Genomic DNA, 16,000 nt, shown 5'->3' on the forward strand with positions numbered 1-16,000 from the left:
CTCTTATCGCAGCCTTAAGTTTTGGCTCAACCTTGCAGACTGAATAACACGCGCGGCCTCGGTCCCCACCAATGAGTCTCAAGCCTTTCTCCGCGTTTCTCAACTAGCAAACCTGGCCAAAGATAAGGTCGTAGCTAACTACTGACTAAATTCCATCCCCTGCAAGGTACCAAACAATATTCACTTACCATTGGCTCTTGTGAGACGTCAAGTCATGCACTCACCCTTCTGCCATCGATAGAGGCGCTGTACTAAGATTACCTAAAATGCCATAAGATTAGCCTAAGGTTCAGCTAAAGTCTTACGAGGTTTGCATCTGTCTTGATGCCTCGTTAAGATCAGAAGATTATACTGAGTATTTTGAAGGAACTCTGCTACCGGTCATGCTCTTTTATTCTGTTCTATCCTGATCTGAATCGCGTTGAAGCCAGGGGAACAACCATTCCGCTCGTCCGTTATCTCTGCCGATCTCAGATCTGTCCAACCACATATCATGCAGCCAAAGATAAGGAATCTAAGCCACGTCGCGATGAAGCAACGTTATCTTGTACCTTAATTCTTATCTCGCGTTGTTTCACCGGAAAGGGAAAAATGTTCCCGATTCAGCTACGATACCCATTTCTTGGCAAAACACTAGGATATGTCTGAGATACGAGGATTCAGGGCCTCACATAGGGGAAAAGACATTAAAGACTGTGGGTTCTGCCGTCGGGTGGAGCGCAGCAATGCGTACAGCCAGTCTCTCTGCCAAATTTTGATACAGCATGGCTTCGACAATCACTCCGGTCACTGAGTGGCCTGATTACAATGATGATCCCACGGGCGGTAATCCTATTACCCATGACTTGAATGCTACTTATGACAAGGTTAGTCATTCGGTGAGACGGAGAACCAGATTGTGCATTCGCTCCGCTGGCTCTTATTCTCATGCTGCGCTTCCACGAAAACTTCGGTGAAGATCCCAGCTCTAACCAATGATGTTTAACAGGGCGATATGGCATGGATGCTGGTTTGCACGATTCTTTGCTGGCAGATCACTCCTGCAATCGGATTTCTTTGTAGGGACTCGCGACGCCTCGAGACACTTGGTTCCATACACTGACGCGACACAGATGCCGGTATGCACAGGAAGAAAGCAGCATTGACGATAATTCTGCAGTCCCTTTTCTGTGCCTGTGCCGTAGGCATACAATTTTGGATTTATGGTTACAGCTTGTATCAATCTCGAACTACAAACCCAATGCTGGGTGACCTGTCGCTCGCTGTATTCCACAACGTCCTTGCCCAGCCATCGATTGCAAACGCTGATATCCCAGAGATCCTATGTATGTACTCACGCTGTGAATGTGTAGTTGAACGCAGGACATAGTGTCATTGAAAATTGATGGCTGACACTTACATCCTCTAGATGCGATCTTCGGAGTCACCTTCGTCACCGCCACTGCCATGATTTTGGCTGGAGCGATGCTTGAAAGAGGCAGATTATGGCCCAGCATGGTGTTTCTTTTGTGCTGGACAACCTTTGTGTACTATCCGTAAGTTATATGTCGCAGTGTCTCCTGGATCGCAACCATGGCTTGGACCCAGCGCGGACCAAACCTCATCCTGTGAAGAGTCACTAACAGGCATCGCTACAGTCTAGCTTATTGGGAATGGAATCCATCCGGATGGCTGTATAATTTAGGCCTGTATGACTTCGCGGGATCAGGGCCAGTTCATATTGCCTCCGGATTTGGTGCTCTGGCTTGGTCGTTTATGCTGGGGCCCCGACTCCCCGATGCCAGTATCACCGATCGCAAGGCAGCCGTACACTACAAACCACATAACCCACTACTTATGGTACTAGGAACTGTGCTTATTTGGTTTGGATGGTTTGCATTTAACGGTATGTCAATTGTCGTTGAGATGTACGACCGAAAGCTAACCTTCCCCCTTCAACTCAGGTGGCAGTACCGCGAACCTTAGTCTACGATCGATCTACGTCGTCGCAAACACAAATTTCTCTGCTTGTGCTGGTGGAATTGCCTGGGTTCTGCTCGGATACCTCCATACCCGAAAGTTCTCTCTGGTCGGCTTCTGCAGTGGGATCATTGCAGGACTAGTTGGCATCACGCCCGCTGCCGGATTCACGCTCATCTATGTGTCTCCGGTAATCGGAGGTGTCACGTCACTGGTGTGCTTTTACTGCGTCAAGTACAAGTACATTCTCTCGGTTGATGATGGCCTCGATATCTTTGCCATCCATGGAATCGGCGGCGTCATAGGAGACATCCTGACAGGCCTTTTTGCTACTGGATATGTTCCTGCTCTGGACGGTGTATCAGGAGACGCTTATGCAGGTGGATGGTGGGATGGAAACTACCGCCAGCTTGGTCTCCAAATTGCGGGTGCTGTGACTTGCGCTGCGTGGTCGTTTGTCATCTCGTGCATATTGCTCTTCGTCATTGGCAAGATCCCTGGTCTTCATCTTCGAGCCAGCGAGGAACACGAGATCAGAGGACTTGACTATAAGTATCTTAGTGACATGGACTGGGAGGACCACTATATGAACGGAGGTATCACACCGGTGATGGAGGGAACGCCTATGAGAGTTTCAACTCCCCAGCAAACTCCCGACAAGAGTGAAGAGAGGAAGGTAGACTAAACCGAGGAAGATAGCAGTAGCCAGTTTATTGTAGGACAATTATTTCGTTAATTGGCTATCATAATATTGCATATGAGCGCCTCTGAAGAATTAGATGTTAGACAAGAGGGGATAGTTTCCATAAGGATCTTAACCTACAGAATATCGTCAAAAATATCTACTTACTCATACTGAAGTGATGATATCTTTTTCTTAAGGGGCAAGTGTACATCACTAAACTGGTAAAACAGGTCGGTGTTGAATCAATGAGTGAATTGAGGAAGATATCGCTACGTAATAGAACTAGAGATGCTAAGATCGAGATCAGACGATTAAAACAAGGCTCCAAGACATATCCGTGCCACGAAACAAACTTCGGGTATCATCAGACCAGTACTTGTACATGAAAACTATACGCAAGTGTCCGACTCAGCATACAACAGGGTCGGTTGACTAATTGATCAGGAAACTGCGCTAGAGATTGATAAAGAAGATAATGGGGGATCCAAAGATCTAGTAGCCAATTCCGTCTGTTTGTAACCTTCCACTCACGCGTTTGGGTTGACATTAGCGCCAGAGGCAGTGGCAGTATCGTTTCGAGCACCATGTCCAGATGCAACCTTGTTGTTGGGACCATCTGGGAAGATGCGCTCGTCAATGTCGCGAATACGAAGGCCAAGACGAGCAGGGTCGATGTTTCTGTGTCCCCAGAGAAGCAAGGCTCCAAAGACAGGCTTCGCAATGAGATCGAGGATGCCGTAGAAGACAGCCTCAGAGTCAGGGGCAATCAAGTTGCCTCCTTCACAGACGCCCCAGGCAATGGGATAGAGAATCCAGACAACGGCTGTGAGGGAACCGCACATGACAAAGGTTCGACCGACATCAGGGCCAACGTGCTTAGCATGTAGACGAGCTTCCCAAGCGAGCACGTAAACGATGTATGCGAGGGCAGCGCAACCTTGGAGGTATGTCAGTGATGATAGTGTCAGTGTATGGAAGCCGACTTACCGAAGGCGAAATAACCCCACTTGTAGGAACTCTTCACGAGGGCTCCGACCAATCCAGTGACAATCATCACCCAGTCCACGAGAATCACCCACAGCACAGTCGGCCAGGGCATGCCAGCAGTAAGAAGAAGATCTGTGAGTAGAAGAGGAGTTGTCAAGAACCAGTCAATGTATCTTGCATAGAAGATCTCTCTGTAGATCCCGGCGACCCTATGGTTGGACCTCTGGAACTCAACCGCGATAGGAGTCCAGCCGAGGTTCGAAGCCATCGTGAAGTATGCGATAGATGCAATCATGGTGATACCTGCAGTGATGTAGCTAAGCAGGTCAGTAAAGCACATGGCACCTTACTCTATGGATACTCGTAGATCAACAAGAAAGAAAGAATGTCCAATGGAACTTTGATGGAACTTACTGGAAGATACGATCGGTGCGAGGCTTTCTCATTCCAAGCCCGAGGAACGCAAAGGTTGAAACGGTCATGACTGAGAACAGTTAGTCTTTGTACCACATAACCCTGGACGTTTTTCGTTGTACACACCTGCGCAGACAGCCCAGTACCAGTCAGAGCCTCTGACGGTGATATTAATGTCACTGCGTTGCCCATTGACAATGTCAGCTGTAGTGAATTGTTAGTAAGCTCATTGAGACTGGGGGGATGATATGGCTCACGGTTGACATTGAGAGCATCATTCTTTCTCGCATAAAGGTGGTCAGCCATGGTGAGCAGCAGTTAACTCAACGGTAGAGAGTAGCTTCGTATTCGTGGAGCGAAAAATGCAATGTCTGCAAGCCAAGAAGATGACAGGTATGTCAAACCCTTAAATGCAGCCAAGCTTCAATCCCCAGCGTTTTCCGTTTCCCTTTCCATGACTTCATATCCGACTCTGCCGAGCACACACGGAAATAACTGCCGAGTAATCGTCATTGCCAGAAACAAAACGCATCGTTCATCAATATGCGCTGTCAGAATCTGCGATGGCTGATATCGAGTCTATGACGTGCTGACATGTTGAGTCCACACCACTAGGTTTCAAACATGGTATCGAGTGACTAAAAACGTTGCCGGTAGCCGTAGCGTAAAATGGAAGATCCCGCGGTAGTTTAGGGGCGAATTGTAAGGCTGATCGACGTATTTGCCGAAAATGATGACGGTTTGAGGTCAAGATAGGAATGTTCCATGTAACACAACGGGATCGACGTTTTGGTGGGGTATAGAGATGATCAGATCAAGCACAGTCTGAGACAGTGCATGAATATTATCGGGAATCCGGTTCTTTCCGATCAGATAGTTGTCACGTTATTTACACCATAGTGATGACTTTCGAGAATCATGGACATAGACCAGTAGATCGTAGATATTAGGGGGGTTCATTCTATCTCTAACCAAGTAATCGCACCAAAGAAATACTCCTAGTCAACCAACCAATGCTCGCTAATTCGCAGCAATGACAAGATAATAATAAGCCAGCAAAATCGCAACCAGAGCCCCCAAGAACCCTTGGAACAGAGTCAAAGACGAATCACTCATCTTATCCAGTCCACCCTTGGGAGACTTGGCAGTATCCTGAGCCCAGGGGATCTGGTTGTTCTTGAAACCTGAATCCTTGAGAATCTGCTCTGCAACAATCTTACTACCAGCAATGCAAACAGGAACACCAGTACCAGGATGTGTGCTGGCACCAGCAAAGTACAAGTTCTTGTACTTGGAGTGCTGAGTACCAGGTCGGAAGGCGAGAACATTCATGATGGAGTGGCTCAAACCAAGAATAGCACCCTTGTCGAGGTTGAACTTCTCTTGCCACGTGAAGGGAGTGTTGATGATTTCGTTTTCAATGAGAGGAGTAAGATCAACGCCTATTCTCGCACGCATTGTTGCAATAACTGTGTCACGGGCGAGTGAGATCATCTTATCCCAGTCCTGGCTTGTTTCAAGGCCACCAGAATTTCCAGACTTCGACAAACCACGATGTGTTCCTTCAGAATCTGACAAAAGATGGCCAACAGGGACAAGAACAACAATAGAGTCCTTGCCTTCGGGAGCAGCTGAGGGGTCAATGCGCGAAGGTACATTGACATAGAAAGAAGGTTCTGAAGGAATGAGGTGCTCCTTAAAGATGCTGTCAAAAGACTCCTGGTACTCATCCGCAAGGAAGATGTTGTGAGCGTTGAGTTCAGGAACGATTTTGGAAGCAGACCAGTAGAAAGAGATACTACTGCAAGAAGTCTCTCGTTTTGATAGTGATTCTGCGTAGCTGGTCTTGGGGAGGAGATTGTTGTAAGTGTAGACAAGATCGGCGTTTGAGATGACAATGTCAGAAGGTAAATGTGTTCCGTCGCTCAGCACAACACCGTTTGCCTTGCCGGTTGCTTGGTCGATGGAGATGGACTTGACGCCAGTGGAGAGACGATACTCAACACCTAGACGCTGACCAACGTTGACCAGTGCTTCGACGACCTGAAGCTGTTAGTGAGAAACCTATCATGCTGAGTTGCAAAACCAACCTTGTGGAATCCACCGCGAGGATATAGAATGCCCTCAGCAAGCTCAGTATACTGAAGCAAGCTATACGTTCCCGGCGCATCAAAAGGACTCATGCCCATATACATACTTCCGAATGTGAAAACCCTTCTCAGTCTCTCGGTCCAGAAGTACTTGCTCGCTCTCGTCCAGATACTCTCCAGGGGATGAATATTGAACAGATTGAACAGCACCTCAGGTCTGGCCAGACTCAGAATACTAGGGAAGTTTCTTCGCAGCACAGACTCAACACTAACTTCATAATGTCGATGCGACTCCTGAAGAAAACCAAGGTACCTCTCAAAGCCATCGATACCTTCAACAGCTTCGATAGCCTTTTTCATCTTGGTGAGATCAGTGGACATCTCAAAGGATGAACCATCGCCGAACCAGATGTTGTAATTTGGTTCACATTTCAAAAGCTCGACGCCCTCAGCAGTTAGAGATGTTCCTAGGTCTTGGAAGATCTCGTGGAAGAAGCGAGGGAGGAGAAGAAGAGATGGACCTTGATCGAAGCGCTGACAAGGTTAGTAGGCGTAAAGAGAGTGAGAAGGAAGACGTACGTGGCCATCGCTGTGGATTAGAGAGCAACGTCCACCGGTAAAGTCATTCTTCTCGAGGATAGTGACTTTGAAGCCAGCTTTTGCGAGTCTCGCAGCAGTAGAAACACCACCGACACCAGCACCTGGTAACTGTCAGTCAATACCTTCTCATAGCTCATGATATTAGGAGTAACATACCAATAACAATAACAGATTTCTTAATGTCGCTCATTTTGGCCGTAAAAAGTGAAGATGCTCAGTGAATAACCGACTCACCCGAAACCAACGGTTTTGATAGTCAGAGCAATAGAGTCAATGACGTCTTCCATTTTGTTTTGATCCACTTTTTCCTTCGCACTCGTTTAATGAGACACTTGGCGTACATGTGAAAGCCTAAGTTACCCTGCGCTGAACGAGGCGCAGTCTGTATTTGAGGGATTAAAGTGATTCATTGAAGATTAGAGGAGAATTGAAGTCGTTGATGCGTTGACGATCATTGACGGGTTCGGTTTGGGAGGTCTTTAGCGGATTTGGTGATGGGGATCCGTATTGAATGATTGGTTGGTGGGTTTACGGTGGTGGTGCTGTCAAAATGTCAACGGCGAGGCTACGAAATTAGGACGCCACGAGACTTCACAACACCAATTCCAAGGGTTGAGAAGACAATAATCCGAGACATTCTTTACACTAGAATACAGAAACTCCGAGTGGAATGAAATGAATAATCTATGAATCTATGACATCTACCATTACATCCTCCACGCTTCACCCCGCTATTTGTTCAATGCAGACCATGCAACACGAATTCGTCTCATCTTAGGAACGGTAGCCCTGCCCTTTTTCATCGTAGGACCCTTCTCTCTAAGAACGCGTCCAATTTCCATGTAGCTCTCAACAGCAACGCGAATTGGACCTTTTCCTTCTGAAGGAAGCTTATCAATAGCGCCCTTTGCCATGTTGTACTTTTCAAAAGCACGGTCAAGCAATTTCTGACGGAGAGCTTCGATGGTAGGGCCTTGGGGTTGTTGAATTACATCTTCAGGAGTGAGCTGGGCTTCTTTGAGCCAGGAGAGGGGAAGATAGACGCGGTCAATTTCTGCATCGGTTTTGATATCCCGTGCGATGTTAACGTATTGGAGTGCGATGCCCATTTCTTGACCTGAAGCGACAACTTCGCGCTGGATGTCCTCGGGAACAAATTCTGGGGTATGGTAGAGAATGAGGTGGTTGCAAAGTTCTGCGACGGTTCCAGCTACGCGACTCCCATAGATATCAAGATCTTCGGTGGTCTCAATAGGGAATGCCCCGGACATTCTATCAAAGAGAAGATCCGTGTCAAAGCCTTTTAAAAGATCGTCCAGAGGTTGTTTTGGCAGATAATAAGTAGGCAGTTGGAGAAGAGCCATGTGGAACATCTCCGGGATGTTGGACGTGACATATTCTCGTAGCCTTTGTGAAGGTTCTTCTTGATTTTCTTCATAAGCCAGATCAAGAAACTTTCTCAGCTTCTCGATAGAGGCTCTGGAATCATCAACAGATGGAGCCTCATCAACGAGATCATCGGCAGCTCGACAGAACGCATACAAACGAATCAGGTCGATGCGGAGTCTTCCCTCAAAAGTGCCGCTTGCGAGATAGAAACTTCGGCTCTTCTTGCGAAGTAGAGCAACTGCGCTGACAAGACCTTGAATGCGCTCTTCATCATACTTCTCTTTAGGTAGAATCAGAGTTCGGATGATTGTAAGCAAGTTGGGCACTCCCTTTGTCCGAGGGAAATGCTCAGGGAAAGTGTCGAGGACAGCCAGGTTGTTGTCACAAGCGATGAGGCCAAATACAATCAAGGTGTTGGTCAGAAGGAAAAAGACAGCCTCTCTGGAAATTGTCAGTATAGTCACATCTCTCAGGAGAATGGTCGCTTACTCAATGTCCAGGCCATCCCACAAGACGACACCGTATTTTGTGCCAGAAGTGATACTCCACGTTCCCCGTCGCAACGCAAAAGTGTCAACAACCCACAAATACAAGGTTGGCAAAGCAATAGGAAGCGCAGTATTCATCCAAGGCAGATTCACAATGAACTGATACGAAATTGACCTGCCAATGGTTAGCATATGCAGCGTGAAACAGTCTCTCAAGTTGAGTATTACCATAGGAATAAGAGGAATGGACAAGCCCAAATGAGGATAAGGCCCATATACATCCCCTCGCCACCAGAGGAAACAGAAACGAGGCCGAAAATAATAGCTGATGCGAAAAGAATCTGGCCAGCAATTTTACCCCAGCCCGTCTTCTTTGACAGGTAAATAGGGTGAAAGGTTGGTTTGCTGAGAATCATGTAGAGTAGAGAGGTGTTAAAAGTCTGAATGACGAAGAAAAATAATTCTTCAGCTGGGATATCCCATGCTGTCAGACCGACCACGACACCAGGAGGATAAGTCCATATTCGATTTTTGATGAGATATGAGTCCCAGGGGCTGTCTGCGTTAGTCAACCTCAACAAAACCCCCCTCAAAATCAACATACATGGTAGAAACAACAGCAACCTGCACGAATTAGCTTCAAGTCCTTCAACCACCCAGAGAAAACTCACCGTTATCAAAAACACAAGCTTAAAAACATCCAGCCGTGACATCAACGGTCTGTAAACCGCCGCCAAAACAACACCAAACGGTATCGTGTATTTCAGGTGCCTATTAAGGGATGAGTTAAACGCCCCCTCAACAACGCCGAGGATACGTACACTTGGGCATATTCCCAGCCCATTTTGACAGAGGTTTATTTCGTGTACGTGAACCAAAAAAAACAGATCAATTGTGTGCGACGGCATACAATATGGGCTTCAAATAAAGCCAGAGTCAAATATGTGAAAAGGACAAAGGTTGTTAAGGAAGAAGTCGGAGCCTGAGTGGTGCTTGTGTCCACAGTTTGTTTTTCAGAAACTAACACAGCCCTTGATGGCACAACGTACCCCTGTCCGTTATTTCTTGGGTGACAATAATGCTCCCCCCCACCACTAGCTTGTGCTCACCGTTGTTGGGTGTGAGTGGGGAGAGGCGTTTTCTGTCATGTTACATCTCAGGGACTCGTTGACGTCACGACTTTTTTCTTCAGCTTTTTTGGGTATCGAGTGTACTTGTCATCAATTAAGTCGAGACCCCTTGTTCGGGGTACTCGGTCTTTTCGACATTACCGTTGCCGGGATGAATATGGGACTTGATTATGACGCGGTTTGAGAAAATGACAGATCGTGCTAGTAGTTTTGATGGATGGATAACCCCATCGCGTGCCGTGTTATCCAGCGATTGATGCTACCTACGTTTTTCTTGATCATCTCGATCTGGTTGGGGCTATATAGTTAAGCTACTGGTGGTCTGCTGGCGGTAGATGGGTGTATTCTGTATAGCTTCGTGGAATATCATATGTTTTGACATAATTCTGTCTCCATTTTCGCTTTTCATTGGACTCATCTAACGATGTAGCTTGAAGGTCTTTCTGAATACTTATCGTCTATTCTTCTTTTCGTTTATCTGTAGTGCGCGATTCATCAGACTCTTATACTCTCGCGACTCGATACCGCGTAATATCATAGTCCACATATCATCATGAAGTTTCTGCAACGAAATTCCTTCACACAAACGTCAATGTCTCAGCCAGATGAGGATGTCTCCCCGCCACCTCGTCACCCGTAAGTATTTCCTGCGGTCGATAACACGAAGCTCACTTGTTACAGATATCTTACCGGCAACTTTGCTCCAATCCATCAAACAAAAAATCTCACTCCATGTACATATAGTGGGTACGTACCGCCAGAACTGACTGGTGGTCAATACGTTCGCAATGGCGGCAATCCCGTCAGCCACCAAGACCTTGGCAAAGATGCCCATTGGTTTGACGGCGACGGTATGCTCTCTGGCGTCGCGTTCAGAAAAGCATCCACAGATGGCAAGATCATACCAGAATTCGTCAATCAGTATATCTTGACGGATTTGTACTTATCCAGAAAGACGACATCTGTTGCGTCGCCGATAATGCCAAGCATCACGACCCTGGTAAACCCGCTATCTACTATGTTTCAGATCATATTCGCGACCTTCAGGACGATATTCCTCGTCATTCTCTCGAACCTACCTGGATCCCAACAAGCCATCAAGCGTATCAGTGTCGCCAACACTGCTGTCTTATACCATGATGGGAGGGCTTTGGCGACATGCGAAAGTGGGCCACCCATGAGGATACAGCTTCCCTCGCTGGACACTGTCGGCTGGTTCGACGGTGTCCGAGCTGAAGGAGAGTCCGAGATATCTCAAGCCGGCAGTGATGACTCTCCGTTCGGCGGCAGCGGGATCTTCAGCTTCATGAAGGAATGGACAACGGGGCATCCCAAGGTCGACCCCGTTACTGGAGAAATGCTTCTTTATCACAACACCTTCATGCCACCATACGTGCATTACTCAGTACTTCCTAAGAGCAACGAAAAGGCGCCTGAGCACAGACTTGTGAATCAGCCGGTTTTGGGAGTATCTGGCGCTCGAATGATGCACGACTTCGGAGCGTCTCGAAGTCATACTATCATCATGGATCTTCCTCTGAGCCTTGACCCTCTCAACACAATGAAAGGCAAAGAGGTAGTAGCATACGATCCGACGAAGCCTTCACGGTTTGGCGTGTTCCCGCGGCATCAACCATCCAGTGTGCGGTGGTTTCATACAGCACCATGCTGTATCTTCCATACTGCGAATACTTGGGATTCTCAGTCCAGCGAAGGGGAAGTCTATGTTAATCTGCTTGCGTGTCGAATGACTTCTTCTACGCTAGTGTATACAGCGGGGAACATTCGGCCACCAGTGAGGTCTAGGTGTACCCAATCACGGGTCTGGTCAGACGAGAAGGAAGAAACAGCTTGCAGATATAAGGAGGCTCCTGCTCTTGAATCACCAGGTGAAGCAACGGGGTTGGCCAACTACTTTCCCATCACTGCAGAGTCCGACGACTACGATCAATGCCGGCTATACTACTACGAATTCGATTTGGCGATGGACTCCCGAAACCACGTCAAGAGCCAGTGGGCTCTCTCAGCGATACCTTTCGAATTTCCGTCAGTGCGTCCAGACCGAGAGATGCAAGAAGCTCGCTACATCTACGGCTGCAGTACATCGACTTCCTGTTTCGGCGTTGCTCTCGGGCGAGCTGATAAGGTAGATCTTCTTGTCAAGGTGGATGCCAAGACCCTCATCCAACGTGGCAAAAAGATGAACGCAACATCCATCACTGGGTGCGTCGATAGACGTTCAGTCTGCGAGATCCTTCAAGAACAAAAGAGGGACGATCCTATAAACATATTCCGTCTTCCACCAAACCACTACGCCCAAGAACCGCGGTTCGTTCCTCGAGCTAGTTCAACTGAGGAGGACGATGGATATCTGCTCTTTTACGTCTTTGACGAATCTCAACTCCTGCCATCTGGCGATTGCCCTCCATCTGCTAGATCTGAGCTTTGGATTCTCGATGCTAAGAACATGCGTGATGTCGTGGCCAAGGTCAGGCTTCCGCAACGAGTTCCATATGGTCTGCATGGAACTTGGTTCTCTAGCCAAGATATCGAATGTCAACGGGCTGTGGAGTCTTTGAGAATTTTGGAAGTGGTGCAAAGGAAGAAGCAGGAATTGGTTAATGGCGGAGGACAGATAAGGAAGTCATGGATGGTATTACGAGAGAAGTTGGAGAGAGCTGTCGGATGATGAATTTCTGGGTTTTGAGAACGATTCGCTTTCACGATACCCTGTTGCGAGCTTCGCAACACTGTTTTGTAACTTGTAACGTTTTTCAGTATGTTCATACGACTCTTCATCCTTGTAATACATAATAAGCATACCCAACTACTCAGAAAGCTTTTAAGACTACCCCGAGGTTCTAACTGCATGCAAGTCCAATCATCCTTCCATTACGCATAAACTCGTATTACCATGATTACCCCGACTCCAACGATGTCCCGTAAATTGTCCCGACTCTTTCACCAAATATCATGCTCCATCATTGCGTGCGATAGAAACTCAGTATCGCTGTTCGCAATCGAATTCGCCATATCAATCATCTGCGCGGTCGTGAACCACGCATCCATCCCCAGATCATCCATACCCGGCAACATCGAAGCCATGGTCTCATTATCATCGTTCAAATCATTTAGATTACCTTCGCCCTCGCCAATCGTCCCCCCAATGATCTGTCCATCAATCGGAACCGGTGTTGTGTCGGATTGATCACGCGGTAACCGTCCCAACATATCGTCAAGCTGCTGCAACTCCGACCTTCGAAACATGGCGATGAGATTACCCTTACTTATCATCTCGTTGAAGATAATATGCGTCTTGTGTCGGAACGTAGCATCGTATTCTGAGAATCGCGGGTCAAGAACGGGTGCGATGAGGAGGTTGAAGCTCGACACGAAGAGAGACTCTAGATCGAAAGGGAGAAATGCTTCTGGGAATTTGTCAGTAGCTGTGGTTGACGAGATCAATCTCTTGATTTACCAAGCAGACCTTGACTTTGCAAACAGCCAAGAATGTTGATCATCTGGTAGGAAGAGTCGATACACATCTTGATCAGGTTCCAGACAGTTTGAGATGAGTTGAGGGCTTCTGTTATGGAGTCGGGGGTCTCGAAGCGGATTTTGAGAAAGCACAGTAGGAGAGGTCTTGTCGCGAGAACGATGCACTGTAGATGTCAGCACGGATCGTTGGTTTGCTGAAGAATCATGTTACCTGATGATATAGAGTATGGAGGTACCCCGCTACCCTTGAAACGCCGTTTACCGCTTTATCTGCACCTAGTGGAAACTGCTGCTGTAGCTCGTCCGCCAGACCAGCAATGTTCTCGAGAACCTTTTTGGTGCTGAGTAGGAACTTCTTGTTCAGCCGGCCATTCGCTCCATACACTCCTATCATCCAATTAGCCTTGTTCATTGAACTGAGGGTAACTTCGTACCTCTCCCAACCGATGCAATGGTTCTGCAAAGTCGAATCTGCATGTGAAGCGCCGCCACTCGTTGTGTTGACCCATCAAAGTGCGGGAGCTGGTGATGAATGTCGTCGTCATGAACGGATTGCGGTAGGCCCATCAGAGATGTCATCTCGCGGTCTAATACGTAAACGGTCCACCATATCCTTCGACTCCGTTCAACAATGCGGTCTCCTAGTTGATCTACTGGCATGTCGGTGTGCATTCCTTGCCCGAGTGCAACTCTCATTGCTTGTCCAATCTGTCGGAGGTTAGCCAAAGCCGGCGAAGCACAGTAGAGAGCGTACAAATCCATGTGACGAGTGTCTGTAGTCGAGAGACTCAAAGTATAGAGCTATACAGCATAAGATCTCCGTCGATATCAGTGGTTGGTAAACAAGGATATGAATGCTCGGTAGAAGTCGGAGGGCCGTGACGAAATAATCAGCGCCAGGGGGCCTCTTTGCTTGGTAGTTGTTGTTTTCGGCAAAAGCTTTTCCAAAAGCGAGGATGAGAAGGAGGTGGATGTATGGCAGGTCCGCAGCTGCGATATGACTACTCGGATCCGCGTAGAATTCGTGGAGATAAGCCATGAACGTCTCTTCATCAAACAGATGAAATAGCTGACCGCAGTGAAATTTGACTGTGTTGATTAAGAAGACTGCATGATCAAGACTGGGCATAACCGGCGGATCCAGCGCTGGAGTTATTCGAGAGCCGTCCCATCCAAGGTCGTACGCTAAGCCATCGAATAGTAGGTTGTCGACTGAGATTGGACTTTGGTGGATGTATTCGTGAGTGAGACTGAGGACACGTCGAGTGAAGGACCAGTTTGATGATGTTCCGAGATAGACTGAAATGTCAGCCGAAGCCCTCTTGAAGAGATGAATACCTACATTCTCGACCTTGCGCTGAGACCATAAACTTGGATTGCCCAGACGACAACGGATTCACCAGAGCAGACGCGATGGGGTCCAGTCCCTTCCCGCTGCTATTGGTGCTACTGTGGCTGCCGAGGAGCGAGTCCTCAGTCGGAAGCGAAGCAGAGACATTGCCACCAGGCGATGGTAGATGTGGTGGTGGTTCAACTGTCGCCATTAGCAATGACCCTCGATGGGATCATCAAACAAACCTGAATCAGAAGGTCCTCCAGCATTTATGTTCGTATCCAAAGACCCGGGCGTAATATACTCGGCCGTCCCAGTACTCGATTGACTCGTCGCAGCGCGTTGCTGTAAATCTAGAATGAACCTTGAAAAGCCATCAACGTCATGCCGTAAAGAGTCAATCGCGGTGAGCTTACCCACGCGTGACGAGAACTTTTTGATCGCGTTGATCAAACTCGCATGATAATTTGCGCTTCTTGCACGCGTCGCAAGGATGTGAACCCGAGCATTTTATTTTCTGCTTGCGACATCGCGAGCATCTATCCTCTGTCAGTAATCTGTCCCCCCAAAAGTTGATGGTGCTCGGTGAGTGAGGTGAAGTTGACGTTGCAAGGTGAGGGGAAACTCAGTGCGGATACGGGGCTCAGCGCCGTACTCACGCATTATCAGATCTCTTGGAAACGCGACCCGATCCTGCAGTCGTACCAGACGTTTTCCGTGCATGCGTCGATCCAGGCGCCATTACAACGAATCGTACGATGAGAGAACAAAGACACTGATGAGATAGAAAGAAATTATTTCGGTGGTTGGCGGGGAAGAGAAGGTTTCGTTAGCTCAAGCTCAGAGCGCTGCAGCGGTTTTTTGCCCCTGCTGCAGTGTTGGGGTTAGAGCAGCCGCCACTGGGTCACGAGTATTATGCTGTAAAGGGTAAAAAAAGACGAAGTGCCAGGGGAATAATCGGGAATGAAGATAGGTACTTCAGAGGGAGAAGTGAAGAAGATGATGGTATGCGGGGTACAAATCTCTATCTTTTTGCTCTAATAAGTGAGTGGGTGAGTTTTGGGGGCTTTCACCAAGTGGAGGTGCACTGTTGATAACGACTTTGCAGTGGGACAGATGCTGGGTATTCGCCGTTTTTTGATACCGGATTAGGCTTTGACCCTGGTCGTTTTGGTCGAGCTAGAACATGGGGAAACGATAATCGAAGCACCGTGCACTTGGCCACGGCCTTCCCGGATGGGCTGGGCATGTCACACAATCAACGCAACAGGTCCACTGATGGTGCATGGGGGATGGACGTTGGACATGCATTCGTCCCAATACGTTGACGTTTGACTCATGGAAACGTGATGGAAGTGAAGTATTCGCCATTGTTCTCCCGCTGTTCTGCAGGTTGACTCACGTCAATCCTTGCATCTAACAGTCCG

At 47.9% G+C, this 16,000-nt stretch overlaps 6 protein-coding genes across 6 annotated transcripts; 2 read left to right on the forward strand and 4 right to left on the reverse strand.

Annotated features, from left to right (window-relative positions):
* Window positions 1-764: 764 nt before the first annotated feature.
* Window positions 765-2,644, forward strand: FPRO_15515 (putative ammonium permease MEPA; the record flags this gene model as incomplete). The annotated part of the gene is made up of 6 exons (XM_031220157.1): window positions 765-866; window positions 989-1,058; window positions 1,113-1,325; window positions 1,409-1,535; window positions 1,638-1,885; window positions 1,944-2,644. 6 exons carry the CDS (start codon window positions 765-767, stop codon window positions 2,642-2,644), a joined length of 1,461 nt encoding a protein of 486 aa, XP_031085844.1.
* Window positions 2,645-3,171: 527 nt separating this feature from the next.
* FPRO_15514 (uncharacterized protein) lies at window positions 3,172-4,351 on the reverse strand (the record flags this gene model as incomplete). The annotated part of the gene is made up of 5 exons (XM_031220158.1): window positions 3,172-3,581; window positions 3,632-3,948; window positions 4,046-4,115; window positions 4,172-4,249; window positions 4,303-4,351. The coding sequence occupies 5 exons, from the start codon at window positions 4,349-4,351 to the stop codon at window positions 3,172-3,174; spliced, it is 924 nt and encodes a 307-aa protein (XP_031085845.1).
* A 714-nt stretch (window positions 4,352-5,065) lies between these two features.
* FPRO_15513 (putative phytoene dehydrogenase AL-1 (carotenoid biosynthesis protein al-1)) lies at window positions 5,066-6,925 on the reverse strand (the record flags this gene model as incomplete). Its single annotated transcript, XM_031220160.1, has 4 exons — window positions 5,066-6,088; window positions 6,136-6,669; window positions 6,715-6,836; window positions 6,892-6,925. 4 exons carry the CDS (start codon window positions 6,923-6,925, stop codon window positions 5,066-5,068), a joined length of 1,713 nt encoding a protein of 570 aa, XP_031085846.1.
* Window positions 6,926-7,466: 541 nt separating this feature from the next.
* Window positions 7,467-9,456, reverse strand: FPRO_15512 (putative geranylgeranyl-diphosphate geranylgeranyltransferase (AL-2); the record flags this gene model as incomplete). Its single annotated transcript, XM_031220161.1, has 6 exons — window positions 7,467-8,565; window positions 8,614-8,787; window positions 8,841-9,167; window positions 9,217-9,236; window positions 9,284-9,383; window positions 9,434-9,456. 6 exons carry the CDS (start codon window positions 9,454-9,456, stop codon window positions 7,467-7,469), a joined length of 1,743 nt encoding a protein of 580 aa, XP_031085847.1.
* An 839-nt stretch (window positions 9,457-10,295) lies between these two features.
* Window positions 10,296-12,431, forward strand: FPRO_15511 (uncharacterized protein; the record flags this gene model as incomplete). Its single annotated transcript, XM_031220162.1, has 2 exons — window positions 10,296-10,378; window positions 10,424-12,431. 2 exons carry the CDS (start codon window positions 10,296-10,298, stop codon window positions 12,429-12,431), a joined length of 2,091 nt encoding a protein of 696 aa, XP_031085848.1.
* Window positions 12,432-12,703: 272 nt separating this feature from the next.
* On the reverse strand, window positions 12,704-15,315 carry FPRO_15510 (uncharacterized protein; the record flags this gene model as incomplete). Its single annotated transcript, XM_031220163.1, has 9 exons — window positions 12,704-13,170; window positions 13,221-13,404; window positions 13,452-13,627; window positions 13,675-13,948; window positions 13,995-14,539; window positions 14,583-14,774; window positions 14,819-14,937; window positions 14,990-15,112; window positions 15,233-15,315. 9 exons carry the CDS (start codon window positions 15,313-15,315, stop codon window positions 12,704-12,706), a joined length of 2,163 nt encoding a protein of 720 aa, XP_031085849.1.
* Window positions 15,316-16,000: the final 685 nt, after the last annotated feature.

This window comes from Fusarium proliferatum (genome assembly GCF_900067095.1).
Source record: "Fusarium proliferatum ET1 genome assembly, contig: FPRO_scaffold009, whole genome shotgun sequence".
In the NCBI taxonomy this organism is placed as follows: Eukaryota; Fungi; Ascomycota; class Sordariomycetes; order Hypocreales; family Nectriaceae; genus Fusarium; species Fusarium proliferatum.